Source organism: Corvus brachyrhynchos, unplaced genomic scaffold, assembly GCF_000691975.1.
Source record: "Corvus brachyrhynchos isolate BGI_N302 unplaced genomic scaffold, ASM69197v1 scaffold28, whole genome shotgun sequence".
In the NCBI taxonomy this organism is placed as follows: Eukaryota; Metazoa; Chordata; class Aves; order Passeriformes; family Corvidae; genus Corvus; species Corvus brachyrhynchos.
This window is the reverse complement of record NW_008246058.1, coordinates 6,990,309-7,013,666: the sequence shown is the minus strand read 5'-3', so window position 1 is coordinate 7,013,666 and position 23,358 is coordinate 6,990,309. Positions and strand designations below refer to the sequence as shown.

The 23,358-nt window shown below is 38.8% G+C and overlaps 1 protein-coding gene across 5 annotated transcripts in view; it reads right to left on the bottom strand.

Moving 5' to 3' along the window:
- Positions 1 to 23,358, bottom strand: part of TRPS1 (transcriptional repressor GATA binding 1) — a 209,939-nt gene that overhangs the window by 161,302 nt on the left and 25,279 nt on the right. For 4 of the 5 annotated variants that reach the window (XM_017746083.1, XM_017746082.1, XM_008642633.2 and 1 more), the window contains exons 2-3: positions 13,925 to 14,083; positions 10,005 to 10,933 (exon numbers count right to left, since the gene is read on the bottom strand). In XM_017746083.1, the coding sequence (XP_017601572.1) occupies positions 10,005 to 10,933; positions 13,925 to 13,961 (966 nt within the window). In that variant the 5' untranslated portion in view covers positions 13,962 to 14,083. The remainder of the gene's footprint in view (positions 1 to 10,004; positions 10,934 to 13,924; positions 14,084 to 23,358) is intronic. The other variant, XM_008642635.2, reaches the window with a different exon arrangement.

Genomic DNA, 23,358 nt, shown 5'->3' with positions numbered 1-23,358 from the left:
CAGAAAGCACTGATGGAATTACAGTAAACAGAAAATAACAACAGCTCACTGCATGATTATATAAGTTGCAAGGTGATCTGGTTTCATTCATTTAATTAGATACATATGTTTGTTCTATGCATGCACAGAAAACTGGCCAAGATGCTTTACCTTAAGTGGCTCTAATGAGTAAATACATTCATTACTCTCAGCTGTCTAGCCAGAGTTACAGATAAACCTATTTTTGCAGACACTGTGTGGATACCAGTTAGAAACTCTGACTGACAATAATCCCAGCTGCTATTCATTGCTAATTACTTTTTTTTCAGAACATTGGTAAAACATATTAGTACTAGCATTTTCTACAGTGGACTGTAAATCACATCATTTCTGTAACTTGTGCTAATCCTGCTTAGTGGTCTACACAGCAAGTTTGTGTCCCATGCTAATACATCCTTCTCTACATCACAAGAGGATAAAGTAGAACTAAATATTCCCACAGTGCTTGTGTTAAGCTCTTGTAATGCGGGAGACACATACAATCTTTACACCACTGGAATGTAATTGATTACCAGTTATTGGCTTGGCATTTCTGTGAATACCTGCCACAATTCAAAATAATTCATTGCATTAGACCATGTATGTGAAAAGTAACTCAAGAACATCTTAATGTTATTACACTCAAAAGCCTCTTTTCACACTAACAAAGCCTACTGAAAAGCCCCATGAAGCTTATCATTCAAAGACAACTGAAGAAACTGGTTTCCATGCAAAGAGTTTGGGAGAAGCACTTAAATGACAGTATAAACTGAATCTGTTTCAGTTTTCAGCCAGCCACATCTGGAAGAAACCCATACATTTGCAGAACTGTTTGGATTCCCACACCTTGCTCAAATCTTGGCCTGACTTTCAGATTTTTCAGTTACATGTTGTATCTCTATGTACAGGCACTAAACTTCTTCACTGGCTATGTAATTGTCCTTAACCTCCTGCTCTCTCTGACCTGCCCCACAAAGAGGAAAAAGAGAAGAAGAAAGTGGAATATGGGTAGATGGATGGATGGATGGATGGATGGATGGACGGACAGACGGATACAGACATACACCTACCCTAGAAATCAATGTCCACTTTTCTATGTGGTACCAGAAGTGATAGATTCTTCTATTTGCTCCCTTATTTCATTCTGATCCCAACAAAACTTAATCCCCTGCTCTGCTCTGGCAGAGTTACATTTCCTTAAGTAGACACTTCTTCCCAACATAAAGAAAAAACTAAACAAAAGCAATGCTAAAATTCTGCAATTCTGTTCTAGCACTGGAGTCCAAAGTAACAGCTGACACAGCTAGTGGCAGTCACAAATACAGCTACAGCTTGTACCAGAAATGTAGGAGCAACTATAGATCAACAGTTCCCTCAACACACAAAGAAGAAAATTAATCTTCACAGTTCTGTTTTTAAAGAGAACCTAACATACAAGTTCAGACTGTGGAAACATGATTTAATTCTTCCCTTCACTGTCACTTGCTTATTGAACTTTATTTCTGCAGCACCTCAACTATGGCATTATAGTTGATATTAATTATTATGCTGTAATAAAAGAAGACATACTAGAATGGGTTCTCTATTCTTGTGCTGGAGGTGGTTGCACTGTTATTCCTTAAAAATCAAAGCCAGGTCTCATTCTGGGATTAAACCGAAATATATTTCACAGTAGGATTTCCATAAACTCAAAACTCTTAATCATTAAGTTTATTCATTAATGGGGAAAAATTGTCAAAATCTGAAGCTCATATGTTCATACAACTAAGCTATCTCCTCATACACCACACACTTCCAAAAATAGCCGGAAGAAGGAGAAAAGATAACATGGTAATTGACAATGTTTCAAGATGTACGTTCTAAAGTATGTTGGCAAGTACTTCAACAAAGCTGTGTAATTGCACTATATGTTTCCAAAAGATATGTCTACATTAATTAGTCAAGACAATGATTTCATGGAATAGATGGACTTGGGCAAAGAGAAGTACTTTCTTTTTTCTTTTTTTCTTAAAAAATGTGTCTTTGATTTTTATTTTGCCCTTGATCCAAATGCTACCCTATTCTCCCTCCTCCCTTTTCAAAATTCAATCCTAAATTCCATCACGCCAAAGCAGTTTACAAATACGTCTTACAGAAACTGAAAAAAATCACAGAGGAAGAGAAAATCTGCCAGCTCCTGTAATCATGTATTTCACGAAGAAAATGCTACCAGCAGAAACTATATCCACATGAGAAACTCAACCACAAGGTTTACATGCTCAGGGTAAAACTGTCTTTGACCCCTGGCTTCTTCTGCAACTACTGATTAGAATCCATCTGCATTGGAACATCAAACATTAATGAATCTTCTTTTGTTTTTTCTTTCTTACCTGAGTTACATCTTTGGCTAATCAGGAGGTGAAAGGCTCCAGATCCCTTACCAATCTCCTGAGCCATCCAGTCTGCCTTTGCAATTACTCTTAATCTTCTAATCCTAAAGTATTTTCTAATGCTCTTGTTTATGCATTTGCTTTGTGCAATATAGCATCCAGAACATTTTAACCATCCCACATTTATATGAACTTCTTCATGTCATGCAGGCCAGAACAGATTCCTGGCTTTCATGCAAGTTTGTGTAACACCACGCAGTTCTCTAACCTCCTGTATGGAGAATTCACTCCCTCTCACTTGCCCTCTTTCTGCATTTTAAACTAGGAGAATCTTCAGAGTATATTCTTAAAACTATTTACTATACTGTGATTAATTTATAGGTGCACAAATCTATGTTGCACAAGGCAAAAAACTCAGGGTAAACTCCTGGCTTTCTGGGCTGTTCATACTTACCAAAACAAGAAAGCAAACTATTGGATCACATTCATTCGAAGTAAGTGCATTCTTCTTGAGATTTATTCTGTTGCCATTGAAGCCAACACAGTTTTTGTGTCATTAGAATTTTATAAGCATTTTTAAAACAAAGTGACAGAACAATAACAGAACTTAAATTAAGGTCAAGAGACCAGATGTGCAAAACCAACAAAAGAAAGAAACAGAAAATCAAGACTTTAATTTGCTAACTAGTGCTTCTAGACTAATATCTAAAAACCACCATTTCTTCTATTCTTTGTAGATAAAATTACCAGACAGTTCCTTGGCTACTGTAAACTCACACTGACTTACAGGCTTAGAGGCAAACTCGCACTGATTTTTACCAGAAGAAAACCAAGCTGCTTTCCTTCTTCCCCAGGAACTTTATTTTTTGAGCTCTCATCCTTTCTGGAGGCTATCTTAGCAGCTTATAACTTTAAATATAAGCACCAATATTACTAGCCTCACCAACTGTCTTTATTAACCTCTCTTCAAACACTACCAAATATCCCTGCAGTAAGGTAAGGAATATCAACAGATAAACAACTTTGCTTTGAAGGCTGTGAAAATACATCACGAGTTGTTCTACAAACCATCCATCTGAATATTCTAATATTAGTATAGACTACTTCTCACTGAAAGGCAGCTCAAGTAACTTATTTCTGTCACAGAGCAAGGCAATGTTCCCAGGCACTTACTATTTAGCAGCTGACATGCTGTAAATCACTGCCTATCATTCTGAAGAATAAACTTGCTAATATCTCCATAGAAGCAAAATAAAGAACTGCTACTGCATATAATCATACAAATCATTGCTTATCAGCTATTGTCAATATAGAAGTTAAATACCTCTTTTATGTGCTTTTTCACATATTTATAAATATGCATGTATGCAGTTGTATATGTATAACGAGCAAATATATGTATACACACAAGCACATGCATATGGACTTATTTATATGTGTGATTTACCACCACCAATTTCTCTACCTGCCACCATTTCTTTTTCATGTCAGTTATTTAAAAGAGACACTGAATCCTGTGCTCCTAAAGGGTGACTCTCTCGAGTGTGCAAGGCAGCCTCCAAGTTTCATCATGACCCAGAAATAAGATTCAAAATAAACAGGTATGCCCACATGCAGGTGCAACACTCAACATAGCTTGATAGCTTTCAGTTTATCAAGAAAGTCCCCAGGGAGAGTCTGCAACATGGCTGACATGAAATACGCCTTGTGCGACATCCACCTTCATGCAAGTTGTGTTCTAGCATATGCTGCAAAACCTAGCGTGGCACAATCTGGTCCAAGAGATCGGGATACATCATACGTAGCAACAGTTGTTCAGTTTATTTAGACCTAATTCCTATATTAGGGACAACTGAGCCTAAGTCAGTGAGACAAACAATAAAAAATTTGGATCCATTTGTCTAACCATGCAAGGAAAATGAAATCATTCATATACATGTTTCTGTTTTGCTTATGTCAACCACTTATGTATCTGTGTCACCTTAACTGATGACAGAGTCAAACTTTAAGGTTTTATTTGCTAATATTACAAAAGAAAATGCTGTACTTGATTAGGCCTCCAGTAATTCTCACCATAGCTGTAAGAGCCCCTTTGGTTTGCCAGAACCACCCAAAATGTAAATTAAAATCTTTATCATGAGAAGTACTGATGATTACATCTGTACCCCTAAAATCCCCTACATTTTTTTTAAGTCTTACCTTCAGGCTTCATATTCAATCAAACTGTTAATATAAGCGTGGAGGATAAAAAGAAGAACCTACAAATAAAATCACTGGTTCTCATTCAGCTGAATCCTAGCTAGACCGGACTTTATACTAGTCACACATGTCTTAACCTGAGAACAGAAAAGATGCCAGAATTCATATACTTAAATCCAGACCACTAAAAACCAGCCATGACGTAACACCATGTAGACACATGGAACTCGCCAGTGATTTATAAAGGATACAAAAGGAAGACCTTTACAGACTCTGTGTGGGGACTTCCACCACTTTCTAGGACACTGAGCAGCCTGCTGGCTGGACATCCAGAAATGCTTTCAGTTGCTGTGAAAATCCTGGAGAAGTCGTTAGCCTTATTCATTATATGTACTCATATATGTAACCAATAGGTCATAGGGGGTGGTTGTCCCCCTCTATTCCGCTCTCGTGAGACCCCACCTGGTCCATCTGGGGATGGGTATCCAGCTCTGGGGTTCCCAGAATAAGGCAGCCACGGACCTATTGGAGTGAGTCCAGAGGAGGCCATGAAGATGATCAGAAGGCAGAAGCACCTCTCCTATGAAGACAGGCTGAGAGTTGGGGCTTTTCAGCCTGGGGAAGAGAAGGCTTTAGGGAGACTTTACAGCAGCCTTCCGATACCTAAAGGGGCACAAGAATGCTGAAGAGGAACTTTTGTAAGGGCATGTAGTGATAGGACAGCTTCAAACTGGAAGAGAGTAGGTTTAAACAAGGTATTAGGAAGAAATTCTTCACTGGGAGCATAACGAGGCACAGCAACAGGTTGCCCAGAGAAATTGTGGATGCCCCACCCAGAGATGCTCCATCCCTGGTAGTGTTCAAGGCCAGACTGGATGGGGCTCTGAGCAACCTGATCTACTGGAAGATGTTCCTGCCTGTGGCAGGAGGGTTGGAACCAGATGAGCTTTAAAGCCCCTTCCAACTCAAATCATTCTGTGATTCACATATGACAAAGCATTAGGCTGAGTGGTATAGGACAACTCTAAGAATACTGGTTGTCTAGAACCACAGAGGAAAACAACAGCCGATAACCTCTCATTATTCTGTGGGGTAGTAGATAATGCAGCAATTTATTCCTTTTCTTCCCTCCCTCTCCACCCAGGTGCACTGAAACACAATCAAGAAACTTAAGGATGGCTTTTATCAGTCCATGTTTTTTTCAGAAATTTGTCTTCTTATACGTCTGTCTAGATCTAAAACCATGAAACAATCCAAATCAGAGGACTGGATTTAAAAAAAAAAAAAAAAAGTTTTCTGTAAATTCTGAATCTTTTTAATGGCTGAATAGAAGAGGAGGTAGATCCGTGCCAATAAGCTCCAGAACCAGGGCCATGCTGAGCAGGAAGCACCTCAGAGGTAGCATACACAATATGAATCAACCATAAGAACTGCTGAGCACTGCAGTATGTCTTTATTCACGGCTGCATAAATACCCTTCTCCCTTGGGACATGTCATCTGAAACCCTTACCTGAATTCAGACATTTCTGTCTTTTCTTTGAGGGACACTATTCTCTTTTAAAACATACCAGGAAATGGGGTCATGCTCCCTCTTACACAATAGCCTAATGGCTTGAACACTTGTTCAGGAAACAGGAAAAGTAGGTTCCTTTCCTTGCTCTGTCAGAGGGGATCCAAGCCTGCTTCTTCACCTTCACTGGGCATGTCCTACGCCTTAGCTATAAGCTGCTATATGGAAGACAGCACCTCCAACCTTCCTGTTGAAGCTGTCCCACTTACTCCTCATAAAAAAATTGGGGGTAAGAAAAAAGACTGCCTACTGTCTACTTGCCAGCAACTTGCCTGTCTCCAGACTCTAATATACACATTAAAGAGTCATTAGATCAAACAGAGAGGGAGACTTAATCATACAGCAGCAAAGGCAATAGCTTTCAGCATCATAGCTGTTAACTTAGTCACATGAATTTTATTTTAAGTGAAGTCTTTAGATACAGTGTAAAGGCTACTGCTTTAGGCACATCCACAAAGCCTTACACAGGCTCAAATATCCAGCAAGACAAAGTTGCCTATAGAGATTGATCCATTAACTAAATGTGAAGAAAAAGTAATGGGGGGCACATCAGCAAAAGATCTTTTGTACTCACTTCAAATATTATTTTGATAAAAGCTATAAAGCTGATTAATACATTCCCTGGGAATTCAGAGATGTGATAGTGAATGTTTTCTGAAATCTATAGCAGCAAGAAAGTTAATCTCCCAGAAACTGCTCAGTGATTTTACCCAATCCTATGGAATTTATTATAACTCAATGAACCAAAAACCTTTCAAGAGAAAAATGGGAACAAAGAATACAGGAGATTTTCAACAGAAAATAACATTTTCAAAAAAGACAAAGGAATCTTGCTGGATTAAATATTCATACCAAGTAAAAGTCTGCACAATAGTAGGGCCAGAAAGATTGGATTATTTACACAGTAGCCAGACAAATCCTCTCCAGGTACTACAAAACACAGTCCCACTATTTGAATACCTGTATGTGAAGCCAAACGTATATCCCCAGTTTTGCTGACTACACCCTCTAAAAGCTGCATTTAGGGATGAGAGGGTGATTTTTGGCTGGGGTTGAGGTTTAACTTCACTTCTGTGATACAAGTCCAAAAATGCATTTGATTTCTTTTTCCAAGCCCTCAGCAAATGGACCCCATCCCTAGATCTCTGCAGATAGGACAGGAGATACTGTTTTTTCCTGCACTCTGACATTTTCCCATTGTTTTTTGTTTGCTTTGTTATGAATGCAAACGATGGGGCTCCATAGCATCCCTCACTATTACATATCTTCATATACCATGATCTCCAACCGACTACTGTGAGCCAGATCAAAGTCAGTCATCTTCATTCTCTGCCTTCTGTGCCCAGTTCCGTGGCCTGAGACCGTAAATCTATTGATAACTTCCAGCCCAGCTACAACGGAACAGTTTGCTAAGTGCAAGGGGATCAATAAATCAGATCCTAAGCCCAGTCCATTACTACGTCAAGTTCATTACAAAGGGATTATTTTCATTTAGCCCAGTACCTACACAAAATAATATTGTTTACATGAACAAATTATACAGGTTTAGCTCCCTCTCATGTTATACAGGAGTTTGACGGAACTAATTTTAACTGGAGCACCAATCGATACAGTCCCTTGTTGTGGCGGGAGACGTCAGCCATTCAGATGCCTGAGAAAAAATGCTAACCCATGACACCCTCCAAAATGGATACAGGAGTAATATAAACATGTGTGGGTGCAAAGGGGACTTTCAGATGTTCTTTTACTCTGTTTATGAATCTCACAAAGCTGCTCTGAATCAGGAGTGGGGGAGGAGAAAGCATAAAAATATTAATCAGTTACTTATCTTATGACATGTTCTGGATCAACATCTGGTGCGTGTGCAAGTGATGAAGTATGGCATTTGCCACAAAAGCTTACATAATCTTCTATTCCCAAATTGAGCAGGGAAAACTAGCACCCTTAAAAATTAAGTTTCCAGATCCATTTTTTATTTTTTCTTTCAAATAAATAGCCAACGTTTTATAGGCTGTCTGTTCTATTTTGGAAAATGTTTTTCGTCTGAGCAAAGACTGATCTTAAGTAGATTATCTATGGGCTGCTTCCTACCACTTTTTGTCTCCCCTGCAGTATCTTACTGCCAGAGTTTAGTAGACAAGTATAGTCTAGGTTCAGCTGTTTTACTTCTCATTCTATCAGTTCAAACTGAGATAGCTCACACATCTGTTTTATTTCTGAGAGCACTGCAAAGGAAAAGTGTCCAGCTCATTCTAATCAAGCATAAACGTTCCTATAAATAACTAAGGACCTAACGAAACAATTGTTTGGAGGAAATGAAAGTGTGTTTAGAAACTCAAATTCCTCTATACTGTATGCCTGAGCTGTTCCAGTTTGAATGTCTTCCTGACAACATGGATCAGTTGCTCTAAGATGCTGTCCCTGAAGTCAGCAAACTGAAACTATAGCAGGAAATCCAGGTATTAACATCATACTATGTGCTAATTATAAATCATCATTTCACAATTTGACATTATTCACTTCTAACCTCTTTTAACTATATCACGTATTTGCTTTCTAATCAGAGTTTGACAGGAGAGAGTGTCTGACATGAGACAGTGATCTTTTAGTAAGACAGCAGTTCAAAGATTGCAGTTTTTTTGCATAGTAACGACCTTAGTTTGATTTGCTGTTCCACAAAGAAATTGTAGAGTTTCTTTAAAAAGAGGCAAAGTTTAAATCATTTGAAAAGCTTCAAATTCCTGACTTGTTTTCCTGGTTTTGGTTTCTTCCTTGAAGTTAGATGTTAGCCATCTTAACCTGTCTTGCAAAATTTCTTTCCTACGGCTACAGTTTCTGTAAGCATTATTAAATATTTTCACCTTTCTACCTTTTTATTTTACCATACCCTGGGAGTTTTATCTGGTGATTAGTACAATGTTTCCATGTATGCAGTCACTTGAAAATGGATGGACATTTGAGCTTGTATTGTATGCAAACTTTTGGTTTGTTTTTTTCTTAAAATCTGAATTTTTGTGTCATATAAAATACTGAAATATCCTACTGTATCTCTCAGCTCAAACCAAAGATTTTTTTTAAAGCACCATCAATTCTTCTTTTAACTAATTAAATATTAGCTGATAAGAAACTAACAGAGAGTCCACGAAAAACTTCTGAGTTCACTCTTTCATGGTAAAAATAAGATTTTTTTTTTCCCAGCAGTATCTGTAGTTTTTTCCCTACTTCAACTAGATGAGAAAATGACTGAGGCAATAATCCTTTTCTTACAGGCTTACTAACGTGAGGAACAGCATGGATTACTGTTACTTTTTGAAATGTTTTAAATACCCATTGTGTATCCTGTTTTTCTGGCACTAGACAACTTCAGAGCTGCCAAGAGTTGCCATTTATTTCATCTTAATAAAGAATCAATAAGCCAAATCTTGACTCCCAGCAGCTGATAATTTAGGATTACATTTTTAATTTCCAGCTGCTGTCTTTTGTCTATCTGGTTGTTATTTTTCGTTATTATTTGCTCTTTTCTTTCCATGACAGTAAATCCTTCAGATATGATTACCAATTCAGTGGTTTGCCTGTTTGCTGAATAAGATCTCTCACTATTGATTACCGTAACAACTAAATCGTACACAGAAATGTCACTGGTCAAAAACCCAAATACTCCTCTGCTGCACAAGATGCTCAGCAGACCTGCAGAAAGCCTGGCTAAAATAGACCAAAACGGTTCTTAAGGCTTAAGCAGGTTATATATGAGACACACTAATCACGTAGGTAGGAAAGGCTTTGCAAGAACTGGCTTTGCATCTGAGAAGGCAGTGAGCAGAAGCAGGGAGGCTGGGAGCATACAAACCTGCACATCGTAAGTCCCATTTAGTAAGACAGGCCTCTGGGAATTGATGTCCTGCAGTACCCCTGAAAGCACAGTGCGGTTGACTTTCTGGAAGTCTTTGGAGTGGCTGAATTGCACCATGTTGTGGAGAGCCAAAATTTTAGTGTCGAGCTCAGCATCCTGCCTGGTGCGGTTGTGCAGTCCTAGGTGGTACTTGCGGAAGTGTTTGATGAGATCTGTGGGGTCGTTCCCATAGTAACCATACCCACAGATGTTGCATTTGAAGTCCTGAAGCTCTGGAGACAGAGGCGCTGTATCTGGGTTATCATTTACCAACAAATCTGCTTTCGATTTGTTCAGCCTTAAACCCCCATCTGAAGGCACTTGTGGGTTTTTTGAGGCCGTGGGGACCGGGCTTGAGCCTTGGCCATCAGTTTGACCACTTTGCACTTGCACTGTTTCATCTGAAGCTTTTGGCGACATCTGATGCTCCTCATTTGTCTCTGCTGCATCTCCTGACGGGGTACAGACCACATCTTGGGTGTCATCTGCATCTGATTTTTGAGGAGACTTCAAGGGCTCACAGATTCCCCCAACAGCTGGAGATGAGAAAGCCAGCATATTTCTGTCTGTCACCTCATCATGAGGGAAGGATGGAACATTTCCTCCCTTATTGTGGCTTTCATAATTGAAGCCAGCCTTTTCACTCAGCACGGAGCTTTTCAAGTCCTTTTTAACACTGGAAGATGGCTCTTGGACATGCATGCAAAGTTCCTCCTTGTTACTTAACTCTGCCGCATCACCCTGGTCAGTGTTTTCTTGCATCTGCTCTGCAGAAAATTCTTTTTTTCTTCCAGACTCTTCACTTTCAGTACCTGTAGACTCAAGGGTCTGTACCTCACCTTCACTAGCAACGTTTCTTAGAGGGGGATTCTTTTTCCGGACCATATCTACCACAGAAAAAGAAATAAGAAAGAAAAAAAGGAGAGAGGAAAAAAAAGAAAAAAAAAACCTATAGGATTATTCAAGATATACAAGATATGTAACAGATTACAAACGTGACACTTTTAAAAGCATTCTGAATTATATGAATACATTGAGTACATCAACTTTTCACAAAATTTTTGTTGATTAGGTTTTTAAACTATGCAGAAAACTTCTAAAAAATTAGCACACTAAGACTGAACTTAACTAAAAAGAGAACTTTAACAAACCTACAGAAACACTTCCATGAGAGTCAGTGAATTGCAGATTTCATTATCTTTTGGGATGATAATGGACTGGCAGAAAGAATTTTTAATTAATGCTTCTTTTAAAATAATTTTTAAAAACTAAGTGGAAAAATAAACTTTTGAAGCCTACTGTTCATACACAGTACAACTACATATAATGTAGCTTTCCAAAAATACACCTAAAAGACATAATCTTAAGAAGAACTTAAACAAGTTATTAGGGAGAAAACAGATTTAGGAGAGTAAGTACTTGAGGTTTCAGAGAAAGTATTTTCCTAAGCAGGTATCAGTTTCTCTATAGCAGAAGTTCCCCCTCCTACTGCCCATAAACTTCAAACAGGATTATACGGATATTCTAGAGTCTGGCCCCACAGCCCATTATTCATGTAATTAGTTCTATTTGCCAAACAAAGAGAAACTAACTTTATTAGGAAACCCGTTGTCAATAAAATTTTACAGGCTTGGATCCAGACATTTGACATCCCTGTGTGGCTGAGCCAGGATCTACCCTGAAAACACCTGGAATCCACATGGATCTAATCAGCCAAACCTTCCTCTGCTCAGTCCTCATTGTAGACATAGCCACTACTGCTAGATCTGCAAGTACACTTCCAGGATCCATTTAAAAAAGCTGAGACAGGACAGCAATAAGGATCAGAGAGAAAAGGGGAGTCTGCCACCAGTGAGTTAGCTGCTCTCTGAACAGGAGAGATTATGGAAGGACAAGTAATCACACTATGCAGGTACTAAGTCAAATTCCTCATCCACTTCACCTTCCCCACCCTATTTAAGACAAACTACATATATGAAACTCCCCTGCTCTCTCCACTCTGTGGTTCTGGATTTGATATTCATCACCAGCTGGTTTGATCCATTTGTGTTCACATGCTAGCTATGGGCAGAAGACAGATGTGCCACAACTTTTCTAAGCTCTTAATCTTTGCCAATGCTGTATTCAAGGATGGATGTTTCTCTTTGCCAAATTGTGTGTGGTCTGGTGGCAGCAGCCTGCAGTACCACACATGAGATGTGAGCTACAGACTCAAGTCTGAGTCCCCATTCCAGCCCAGCCACAGCCGGGCCCTGCAGAGGCACTGGAGATATACATTGCTCTGCCACGGGAGGACCACCTGGTGACTCTGGGAGCAGCACTGATGTGCTCCAAATGGTGCTGTATCCAGACCCTTGAAAGCTGCAGACGACCTTCTCAAAACAGTACTTTGAGAAGCAAGGCTGGGGACAGAGGTTAAAAATAAAAGAACAGGCGTCTGTACATGCTCTTATTTACATCTGCTCCACATGAAAGGGCACTATATGCTCTGTTGATAAAAACAGACAACTTCTTAGGGGAAATGTTCAACTTGTGTCTTGGGCTGGCTTTGTTGTCTTTGTGGTTGAGCTGATCCACAGGCAGCATGGGCTACAGCAAGGCGGGTTTCACACAGAATGCCGGCTAGTGTTACAGAAATTTTGACACTCCGTGTGGCCTTAATAGGTTTCTTAAATGCCTACTGTGATTCCTTACTGTAGAAGACACTTATGGTTGGAACCAAATGTCTTCTCTTTAATGCCAACCACACCTATCAGGGTACGTATGAACTAAATTGTACTTTTTTTTTCCCCAATAACTTCTGAACCATGAAGTCACTCAGAACTAAGAGAAAAGAAGTATCTTCTGCTGTGGTAAGAGAACTATTACAATACAGACTCAGCCTACTAAAACTACATGCACACATATATAATTCATGGTATAAATATAGTTGTCAGCCTTTCAGCATTACTACTTCTCTGTGAGTCTCCATGAATGTTCTTGGTTAACACACACACTAAAAATATCTGTGAGCATCTCTGGTAGGTGTTCAGCTAAGTATATATTTTTCTACTGGTTACACGTCCCAAACCATTTTTAAAATAACTTCCGTTTAAATGCAATTCGTGGCAGACGACAGAGAAAGAAGTCCTGACTGCACAGTGAAGAAAAATCAGAAATCGAGAAAGTAAACATCATGACTGTTACCTCAGTCAAAATTAAACAAGACTAAATGCAATGTTCTAAAATGTTTTTGTTACAGATATTTTTGGCAGATAAGGAAAGCTTACAGACTTGCTATCTTTGTGACAACTGACAGAAGAGAGTCAGAAAAAAGGACAGAAAAAAAGTCCCTTTAAAGAAAAGAAAAATCTGGACTGTATACAGGCTAACTGGACAGTAGATCTAGATAGTTTAGTTCTAATTTTCCCAATGTATTTGTGAGTCTGGGTGTTAATGAAGGGGAAAAAAGAAAACTCAATCTCTCTAATGGATACTTCTCATGCAGTATTCTACACTTGAAGAAAGAAAGGAAAGAAGAAATAAGTTGAATTTAAAAGTATTTTTCCTTCTTTTTTTCTTCTAGCTTTTGAAAAGTCATCTGTCATTTATTTGTTTGATATTCACTCAAGGGACGGTAAGAAAAGACACGGGGATTTTTTTGTCGCTGAAATTCCACCACTATCATTTTTCAGAGACATATTATGTAAATAAAACTACATTTGCAATACTCCTAAATTGAAGAAACCATCCCCTAGCAAGTCATAAGTTAGATACAGAAAGAATATAGCCACTCTGAAATTATTATCTCTAAGACAAATAACAGATTGCACAATGTTTTATTGTGTGCCAAGAACGTTTTCGGTTAACAATTTCACTTGAAAAAATAGATCACATACTTGTAAAATCATACCCAGCATTGACTTCATAAGGCATGTGGCTTTAGAGTGCTTTTTACAATTATTAATTCTATTAGTCAACTAGCAGGCGGGCTAATGCAATTGTCTTAGAAGATGCACGGAAGACACAGAAGACATTTTGAGAGCTGATCTGTATATCTGCAAAACAAAACAAAAAAAAAGGTTTTCCTTCCTAAATTATGCATTCAAAATACGGTTTTTACTTAAAAACATTATTATACCTACTGTACATTCCCATGCGTCTATTACTGGGCACTATACAAATAGAGTCTGCTGGTCTCTATTTCCCTCAAACATGAGAAATCCCATAGCTCTCTTCTCCTCAGACACACGTGCTCTTGCACACACATGCACTCACACAAAAAGACAAAAAATTGTCTCAGACGTAACATTCACCGAACACTTAAACAAGTTTTAAGTAACTGCTGAAAATGAGCTGTAGAAAGTGTCTTAAAAATTCCCATGCACCATCATGGGACTGGCCTAATGGGATAGTTAATGGCTTCTAAACAACTGGTTCCATCAGCAGTTTTAAGTTAACCCCTGCTGGCTGCCTTGTGTTCCACTTGAAATGAAATTAGTGGTGTTACTTTTGTTGTTAGCAGGCAACTTCCCACTTCTCTAAAATGCCATTGCAATAGTAAGCACATTTGTTGGGGGCTAGTAAAGAAGCTGAGTGAAGAACAGTCTTTGGGACTGAACTACCTTTTCATCACTGCAAACAGTGATCTGCCCAAAATAAAAGAATTACTAAGCCTGATGTGAATGAAAGGACTTCTAGAGCAGAGGGAATTTTGGATAAGGCCCAAGTTGCAGTACTTGTCTTTGGGCTCTGTACTCCAGGGGTTTGTATCTTATCTTCCTTACACTGAAATTACCTTTAAACCACATGGGGTTTGGAGTTTTTTTAGCTGATATCATCACTCACACTATTTTAAAGTAGAAATAATAATAATAGCTATACGTACTTTCCCTCTAAAACAGCCAAGGCTACTCTATGTTGTTCATACATCTGCAAGATACAGACTTTACTGTTCAACAATCACTCACGTCAGTTTATCCCTGGAAACAAAAACTTCTGCTAAAATCAGTTTGTACTTCAGGATAATGAACTACCATGGTGACTAGTGTACCTCTTAAAAAAAAAAAAAAGGAAAAAAATAACCCAAACAAATTTTGGTAATCAATAGTTTTTTAGTGGTGGAGATAATGGCTAATTACCTGCTGATCACCAGCTCCCCAGCAGGTCACTGTTGTTGCTCATTACTTTTACTGAATGTGATGGCTTGTCATCAAAGCCTATTGCAACAGAATGGTTGTTGCCTGGTGCTTGTGCTGCAGTTTTAGGTCAGATCTTAGTCATATGCTCTTTTTAACAGAATAATCCAACTAGAAATATGTTTGAATTTTATGAGATGCCACTGACTAATCTTTGTACAAGTAGATGCAGAAGCAGATGAAGAGCAAACTGAGTCAAAGGTATATGAAGACTGTGATATTATCAGTCAATATGCTGCAGCAACAAAAAGTTAAATGAAAATACACATTTATATTCAACAGGCTCAAGTAGGACATCTTTGTTAAGGGATAGTAAAATTAATACTTTTACACTCATATATATTACACACCCACACAAAGACATATAATGCACATACGGCACTTGAACATCAATCATTTTCCCAGAATAATGCAGCAAAAAATCATTAACTCTCAATGTCTCAGCTTAATATACATGTAATACTTACCTATCTCACAGGACTGTTGTGAGGCTTAATTAATTAGTGACTGTAAAGCATTTTGTGATCCTCTAATGAAAGGTGCTACATAGCACAAAGTATTATTAAAATCACTAGGACCACAAAAAAGCCCTGTGGAATTCCAGCCTACACTGTCTGTTGGGGTTGGGAGTGATCTTATTATTAAAAGGAGACCATCAGACTAATTTTCATAATTTTTTCAAGATTTTTTCCCCCTTTGCTGTTGTGATAGCATGTTAGTAGCTAGAAATTTAATCTGTATCATCTTAATAACATACACTCATGTAGTTTGTTACTGCAGGGCTAGAGAAGAGAGCAGGGCTGTTGGCATTCATCTGGCTTTCCCTTTTAAGAAAAAATAAAAAATAAAATTGAGAGACATATTTTGACACCTTCCCACACTCCACCCCAGCAGGACAGCTGATCATGTGAGATCGCAGGATACTCATGCTATAGCTGCATGGGAAAATAATGCTGTGGTTTTAATTTCTCTCCTTTTTAGACTTCTTTTTCCTTCACAAAAAAAAAAAAAAGAAAAACAGAAGAAAAAAACACAAAACAAAACCCCGTTTATTACACATAAATAGACTACAAAGACTGTCTGCTGTGCTTCATATAAAAAAGCCCCAAAGTGTTCAAAGTGCCGGCTTCTATCAAGCACATAAAGTCCTAATCAATCTGGAGCCTCCTCCCTACTCTCCATACAACAACCAAGCAGCTGTAAGGCACACAAGCTCCAAAGCTGGAAAGCTCGTGTTTTGAGAGACTGAATTTCTGGGAAAGTGTCTCAGCGGCGGGCTCTGTCCCTCAGTAGTCCCCCAGCACCCTGCCCTCCTCGGCAGCCTGTCCCACTGGGCTGACCCAAACCTGTGCCGAGCACGACCAGAAAGTTAACAAGCTCATTAGTGCAGTCCACAGTTCAAAGACCTGACATGTTTTCTAATTTAAGCGTTTTCAAAATAAAAAAAAATCTGTAAATAACACTGGCAACTCCAGGTGAAATTGCTGCCCTCACTGAAAATTAGATTACATTAGATGCAAACTACCCCAGGCTCAGACGCAGTGGTAGAGGACTGGCTAAAGCTTCTGCCCTTCTACCTTCCCTTGTGGACACTTGCACAATGAAATGACAGGAAAGAGACATGTACAGCTTCGCATCTCCATCATCTCCAGCTGGGACACAGAGCAGGAGGCAGTCACACACGATGCTTCTCTCCCAGTTTTGCTTGTGGTTCTCAGAGCAAGCCTGCCAGCAAACAACCAACACATGGCCCTCCCTAACTTTTCTCTGCTGAGAAGGGAAGGGAAGAACAACCCCTTTTGTGTAAGTAACCCAAGAATCAGGCCCTAAACCATGGGAGGGCAGAATAAGCTTAATGACAAGCAACTGCCTCTTCAACAAGACCACCTCCTTTCTGCTTTGGCACAAGTGTCTTCATACACGATACAAGACAGAAGATGTCACAGCTCTAAGCAACTCACAAGTTAATTCCAAAAGAGTTTTTAATCTATACATGTTTTTCTACAAGCCCTCAAACTGCATGTCCACTCTTTCATGGCTGAAACTGCCAAGGTAAAATATGCTTCCTCGTATCGGTAAAATTAGGCAGGATCAGACTTTGTATTTGGACAAAATGAATCTGCTTGATATTCTACGCTCTGCATGCTTCACTGAAATTATGATAGCTTCATCAATCTAAAAAGTGCAAGGAGGAAACCATGGTTTATACATCGTATTAGCAGAATAGCATCATAGCAAAACAGTGTTGTTTTTTCTCCTCCTCTCTTACTCTTTTGCATTTTCAGGCTCTTCAGTTTAGTCCCTGATCACCAATTTGCCAACGGCTGTTTGCAATTTTTTTCCCCACAAAGTGTACAACAAAGAGACAAGTGAAAAGAGCTGTGGTCTGTTCAGGCTTGCTCCTTCCCATTTACATTTACTTCCCCAACATCGATCGTTCTCAAATCTCTAAAGGTGCACTTTTGGACATCTTAAATCCTGCTAAGCTACAAAGTGCCACCACCTTCAAACAACTCTCATCAGATAAATCTCTTATTAATTCACATTGAATTAATTCCCAATGATCTTTTCTATTACCTTATGCTTCAGAGCACAGCACACATCAGTAGTCATCTAGCCACTGGAATAAATCTAACCTTTTCTATGGGTATAAAACAGACAGTTGGTCATTTCAAGAGAGTTTAGGAGTGGCATTTCAAAATAGATTGTTTAAGCCCACTTCCAGGCACTTAGTTCAGTTTAAGCTCACTCCTGGGGTAGTCACACAGACACTTTCAGGAGAAACTGAAGTCAAAAGGTGATGTGCCTAAAGAGGTGACATGATGGAGAATTTCATGCTCTCTTGCAAGCAAAATGAAGAATTCTAAAACTGCTTTTATTTACAGGCTCCTGAGCACAGCAGGTTGCAGCTCTGCATTTCTTACTGGCCTCCACTGCCATCCATCCAGGACGGGAGAGCTCAACAAGGCAAGATTCCCTTTGGCCTCGCTTCCAATCAAGTACCTAAAAGCCTTCTGTACACATGACAACCTATTAAAACTCAACGAAGCTTGTGAAACAGGAAAACTAACATCACTGACATTTTATGGATAAATTAAATTATCTACAGAGAAATGAAAAATTCAAGGTGTTCAAGGTGACGTGCAGGCAGAGCTCTTGGCTAGTGACTGAACCTGGGTCCTCTAGATGTCCAAGCCCATATCTCTCTCCCGTATGTATTTCAGTAAATAAAGCATCACCCTAGCACTTGGCAAAAGGCCAAGATCCAGTAATTTAATAAGGTACAGAAGGAGCATCTTGTGCAAAAATCTAAATGCTCCAATTTATCATGACAGTTATGGGATAAGCTGACATTTTATTTGTATGTAAATTAGTCTCCAAAACAGCTTTAAAAGGCAGCTCTTTCAGAGAATATTATGCCTTTGCTTCTCTGTTCTGCATTTATCTAAACTCAGATTTGTATATTAAAAGTAGTTTAATTTTTATGTATTGGTGCTGCTTTGCATGCTCCCCAATCTACTGTTATTGCGCCACGGAGAGAATCCAGCCTGATTTGCTTACTGCAATAAAGTAACTGACTTCTGCCAGGACTGACACCTTCGAGAGCCCTGCCTGCCATCCTCTCTGAATCTTCTGGTAATTCTATTAATTAGCTGTCATTACTCTTTATAGGATGCAGAACATTCCCTATTAGACAAAACCACAGGTCCATTTAGTCTGATGTTCTCTTTTGGAGATACCAGATCCTTCAAAGAAGGTTCAACTGCCTTTGGATAGCATCATCTACTGCTGTGAAAAGTAAATTGCTCCTTACCCTCAATGCTTAAGACAGTGGCTTACTTTCTGAAGAGTAAGAGGGTTTGTAGGCCTTAATTATCTCTCAACATTCTACAATTTGTTTTTAAAGAAGTCTTATATATCCCCACGTCCAATAAAAGTGACCAGCATCTATGTCAACATTACAACAATCCTGATAGCAGTGATGTCTGGTAGCTCTCAATTTACAATCTAAATCTGAAAAAAAAAAAGTAAATTTTAAGTGTTTTGAGTTTGCTTCTTGCCAATGGAGTAGAGTTTTCCCTCAATCTTGTACTAGAGAGAATCAAAGACCTCCTAGGCTGTGGGCACATCTCACATCCCCACTGTTCGTTCTGACTTTAGGGCAAACAACCACTGTCTTGCCAAACTCTTCTAGCAGGTGTGGCAATCTTACATGTTTCAATTTCTTTTCAGCCTGAGTAAACTCAGTGTTCCCTGTAATCCAAATGTCCTTTGAAGACAGTGGGAGTTTAGGGTTTGCAAATGACTCAGAACTGAATCTGAGTTGAGTGTACCGGCAGAGGCAAGCACAGTGCTACTCTGAGATGAAGAGTGAGGAAAGAAGGTGACCTCCCGGCTCCCAGGCAAGAGTAATCAGGTATGGATACAAGAAATGACTCATTTGTTCTTTTGCACTAAGAATACAATGGACTGATCCTATTTCCCTTGAAGGTAATGGCAAAAGCTCCACTGACTTCAAGAGAAGCAAGTCTGAGATGTGTTGTCCCTTTCTGCCAGGCGAGGTCTGTGATATGAGAGAAAGGCATCAGAGTTCCCTTGCTCAAAACCTCAGCCAAATGGAACCATAAATTACTTGCGAGAAGAGGAAAAGATGCAAGGGAGATAGAGGATGGTTTTGGCTAGCATTCCAGAAAAGTTCAAATAATTTTGTTTCCAACTAGAGGCAAAATCCTCCCATTTGAAACGGGGTTGAAATTTCAAAAACTGGGAAAGAGGTAGAAGTCTACAGTCTAGACCTAAAACAGTAACATTAAATCATCACTGGAGAGGGCATTATTGTAGTACTTTTTCAGCCAGACGAGAACCAAGATGAACATGAGTTTGCAAAAATATCTTTTTTTTTTTTTTTTTTTTTTTTAATTTTTTATTTTTTAAATTTGGCAAGGGTTTCCAGACACAAGTTACATAGGTAAGAGAGGGCAACCAAGGGCAACCGAAGTTGAGCCCACATACATCAAAGCAGACTCTGGCTTTGGGTACCTATCCAAACTGAGCCTTCAAAGGTTCTGATGTTGCCCTATTGTTTAGCTTGAATCTTGTCTAAGCTTGTTCAGGAGAACCCACATTCAGAAGTATGAGAGAAGGGAAAAGAGCACACATTTTCCAAACTGTGATTGCAAAACAAAACAAAAAAATGTAAATCTACCTGCTTCAGGGTAATACTGGTAAGCGTGGCTAGCTATTGTTGCTCCATGCTTTTCAATTTCCATACATTAGCATTCATTGCCGACATTATTAATCCAAAGTTATTTGGATGCTTTGATCAGCAAATTGAATCTTGAGTCTATATATGATGTACCTATATTCACGTAAAGTTTACAAAACTATTATATTTCCCTATTCTAACTTTTTCCCCCACATGCTGTGAGTTTCCATATATCCCACAGCCATACATTCCAAACACAGACTATTTTATTTAGTAATTTATTCAAGAATTTAGATAAAAAGAAAAGCAATGGAAATTGTTTGGCATTCTCTATATAAACAGTTCCTAGACATTTGGGTTGAATCATCCAGTAAACTCTCATCTTGACATGCCTGTGACAGATAAAACTTTCATCACCAATATGCCCTCTTGACTAGAGATCAGGATACAGGGGATCCGTATTACAAAACCTCTTTTACCCTTTATGGCTATCACAAAAATTAAAATCACATTAAATATAAGCAACTCAGAATTTTGGCACTGTTCTTCCACTCGGCACAAATAACCCCACTCTCCATTGTGAATAGGGGAGAAACAACAGCAGTGGCAACCACAACAAAAGAGTGGATTGTGGGTTCCCCAAGAAATCTTGGCCATTTGTCAGAAATTACAGAACTGATGTTGGAGCCCAATATTAGGTCCAGCCAAAGCAGTGGTGAATTACCTCGCCTTTGGAATCATCCCTGTTAACAAGGAAAGACTCTCTTGCATCACATATCATATGGTCCTCATGCAGACTGAGAAACAGAGCCACTTTCTTAAAAAAACCCAAAGTAAAATACATTAAAAAAAAAAGACCAAAGTGAATGCAAATGGATTCACTGAGTGGTTTGTCTATTATTTGCCCTTTTTATCTCTTATTTTTCTTTTGAAGCTGAGAAATGAAGTGAAATGCTGATGAGAAAGCTAGTCTTACAGCACTTCCACCTTAATAATTTGTTATGAAATGGCTTTAAAACAGCAGTATTTTTTGGATAGCCATAAGAATTGAGTACATGCATTCACTGAGGAGTATGATTTCTGTTTTACCCATTTCAGTTCTGGTCGGAAAAGAGGGAAGGAGGGTGTGGAATAAGAAGACTCCTTGATACTCTGCTGATGTGGCTTTGCAGCCACTTCATGAGTGCTGGCAATCCTTTAAAATTGGCAAGGGGTGCCAGCACCAGCCTGCTGACTGCTGGATGAATATATATAGTGCAAATAATGCTGTTCTTGAATCAGTTTTTCCCGAACTCCCACATAAACTTTCCATGGGAAAATCTCATAATGCCTGCATAAGTGATTTTATGAATCTAGCTTTCAGCTTTTGATAGAAGATTTCTACTGGCTTTGATTCTTTATTGCACAAAGGGGTGGTGCCAAAAGCCCTCACATTAGCCTGGACCATACAGACATCAGAAATTTAATTTAAACATCAGTAATCTGCCAGGATCATAAAACACATAAAAAAAAGATTTAATATTTTTTTTCCCCTGAGAGGTAAATATGTAATTTCAGAAGCACAAGTACAACATAGGTGGCAGAATCTGCAAGCAGCAACATATAGACAGAAACTAAAACTACCAATGAGAGTAGAAATCTTCAGTCCACAGAGACGAGGAGAAGTGAACAGTTGTTTTATTCCTATTGAAGATATATTTTGAAGTAAGTTGGGCATTGTATATCTTTTCCAGCAATAATGCACCTAAATGTTCCTTAAAAAAATATATAAATACTTTTCTAAAAGGTTGCAGAGAGGTAAACCCAGAGATTACACTAATATTTCCACTCTCAGAAATCCTTGTACACAAGCAAGTCTTACCACATTGCTCCCGTCTTCCTCCTCAGAGGTGCCTTCATGCCACCTCAATTCCCAATTCGGTACCTCACCAGTTTTAAGAAATATCCAGCAATGATGTTGAGCTGATTTGTTGCACTGGGATATATCCCACAAAGAGTGAAAGCTTTAGCCATGTTTTCACATAAAAAGAAAGCAACTATTAAAGCAACTTCTGGGTTCACTGGCATTCTGGAGTCTAAAAAAAGTCCCAAAACTACTTGCAGAGGCTACAACAGCACCTTCTTTGAAGTAATGTTGCAACTTGTGCCAAGGAATTTGGGATGTACCTGAGATCTGAAGGTGCGGGCTACAAATTAACACAGCCAATTAGGTGGAGAAGCTGAGAGTCCAATACGGATGGGGTGAGATAACCACATCACATTAACTGAATAAAAGGACTGCCAAATGTGAGCCAGTTGGTTGAGTACAGATCATGTCATTCTGCTCAGCTAACTGCTGCCCATCAATAATCTGTTGCTGTTTACTCTCCCCATGACGATCAAACCAAGCTAGGGCTGCTTCTAATTTTCCAGTCTAGGAATAGCTTCAGAACATCCACAACTCTTTTTTCAAACAACTCAAGAGATAAATGTTTCATCCACATATCAGTGTGCAAATTCTTCCCAAAATGGGACTAGTCAAGAGTAAATAATTACTCCTGTAACAGTTTTATCTGATAAACAACAAGACATAAGGCTGCAAAAGTGATCTTTGTACCATTAACAGTTAGGAGAAAATCCAACTTCTAAAATTACTTGATTAACTGATACAGGACACAAAAACTGTGACAATTCTGTAGAGAATGTTTCACAATAGATGTAGTCATTTTTTAGGGATTAGTATTAGCTATAAATTTCTTACCCCCTGAAATCTGGTACAACCGGATTTATAATGCAAAGATGTCTTCCTTTGAAGAAGACAGAGATGAAATCAGAGCCAATTAAATTTAAGCATCTCTTAAACAATTCTTTTGTTAAGCAGTGTGTATTGAAAGAATAAGAATACATGAGAGAAATTAGAAATTATCTTCATAATTTGGCCGTGGCTTCT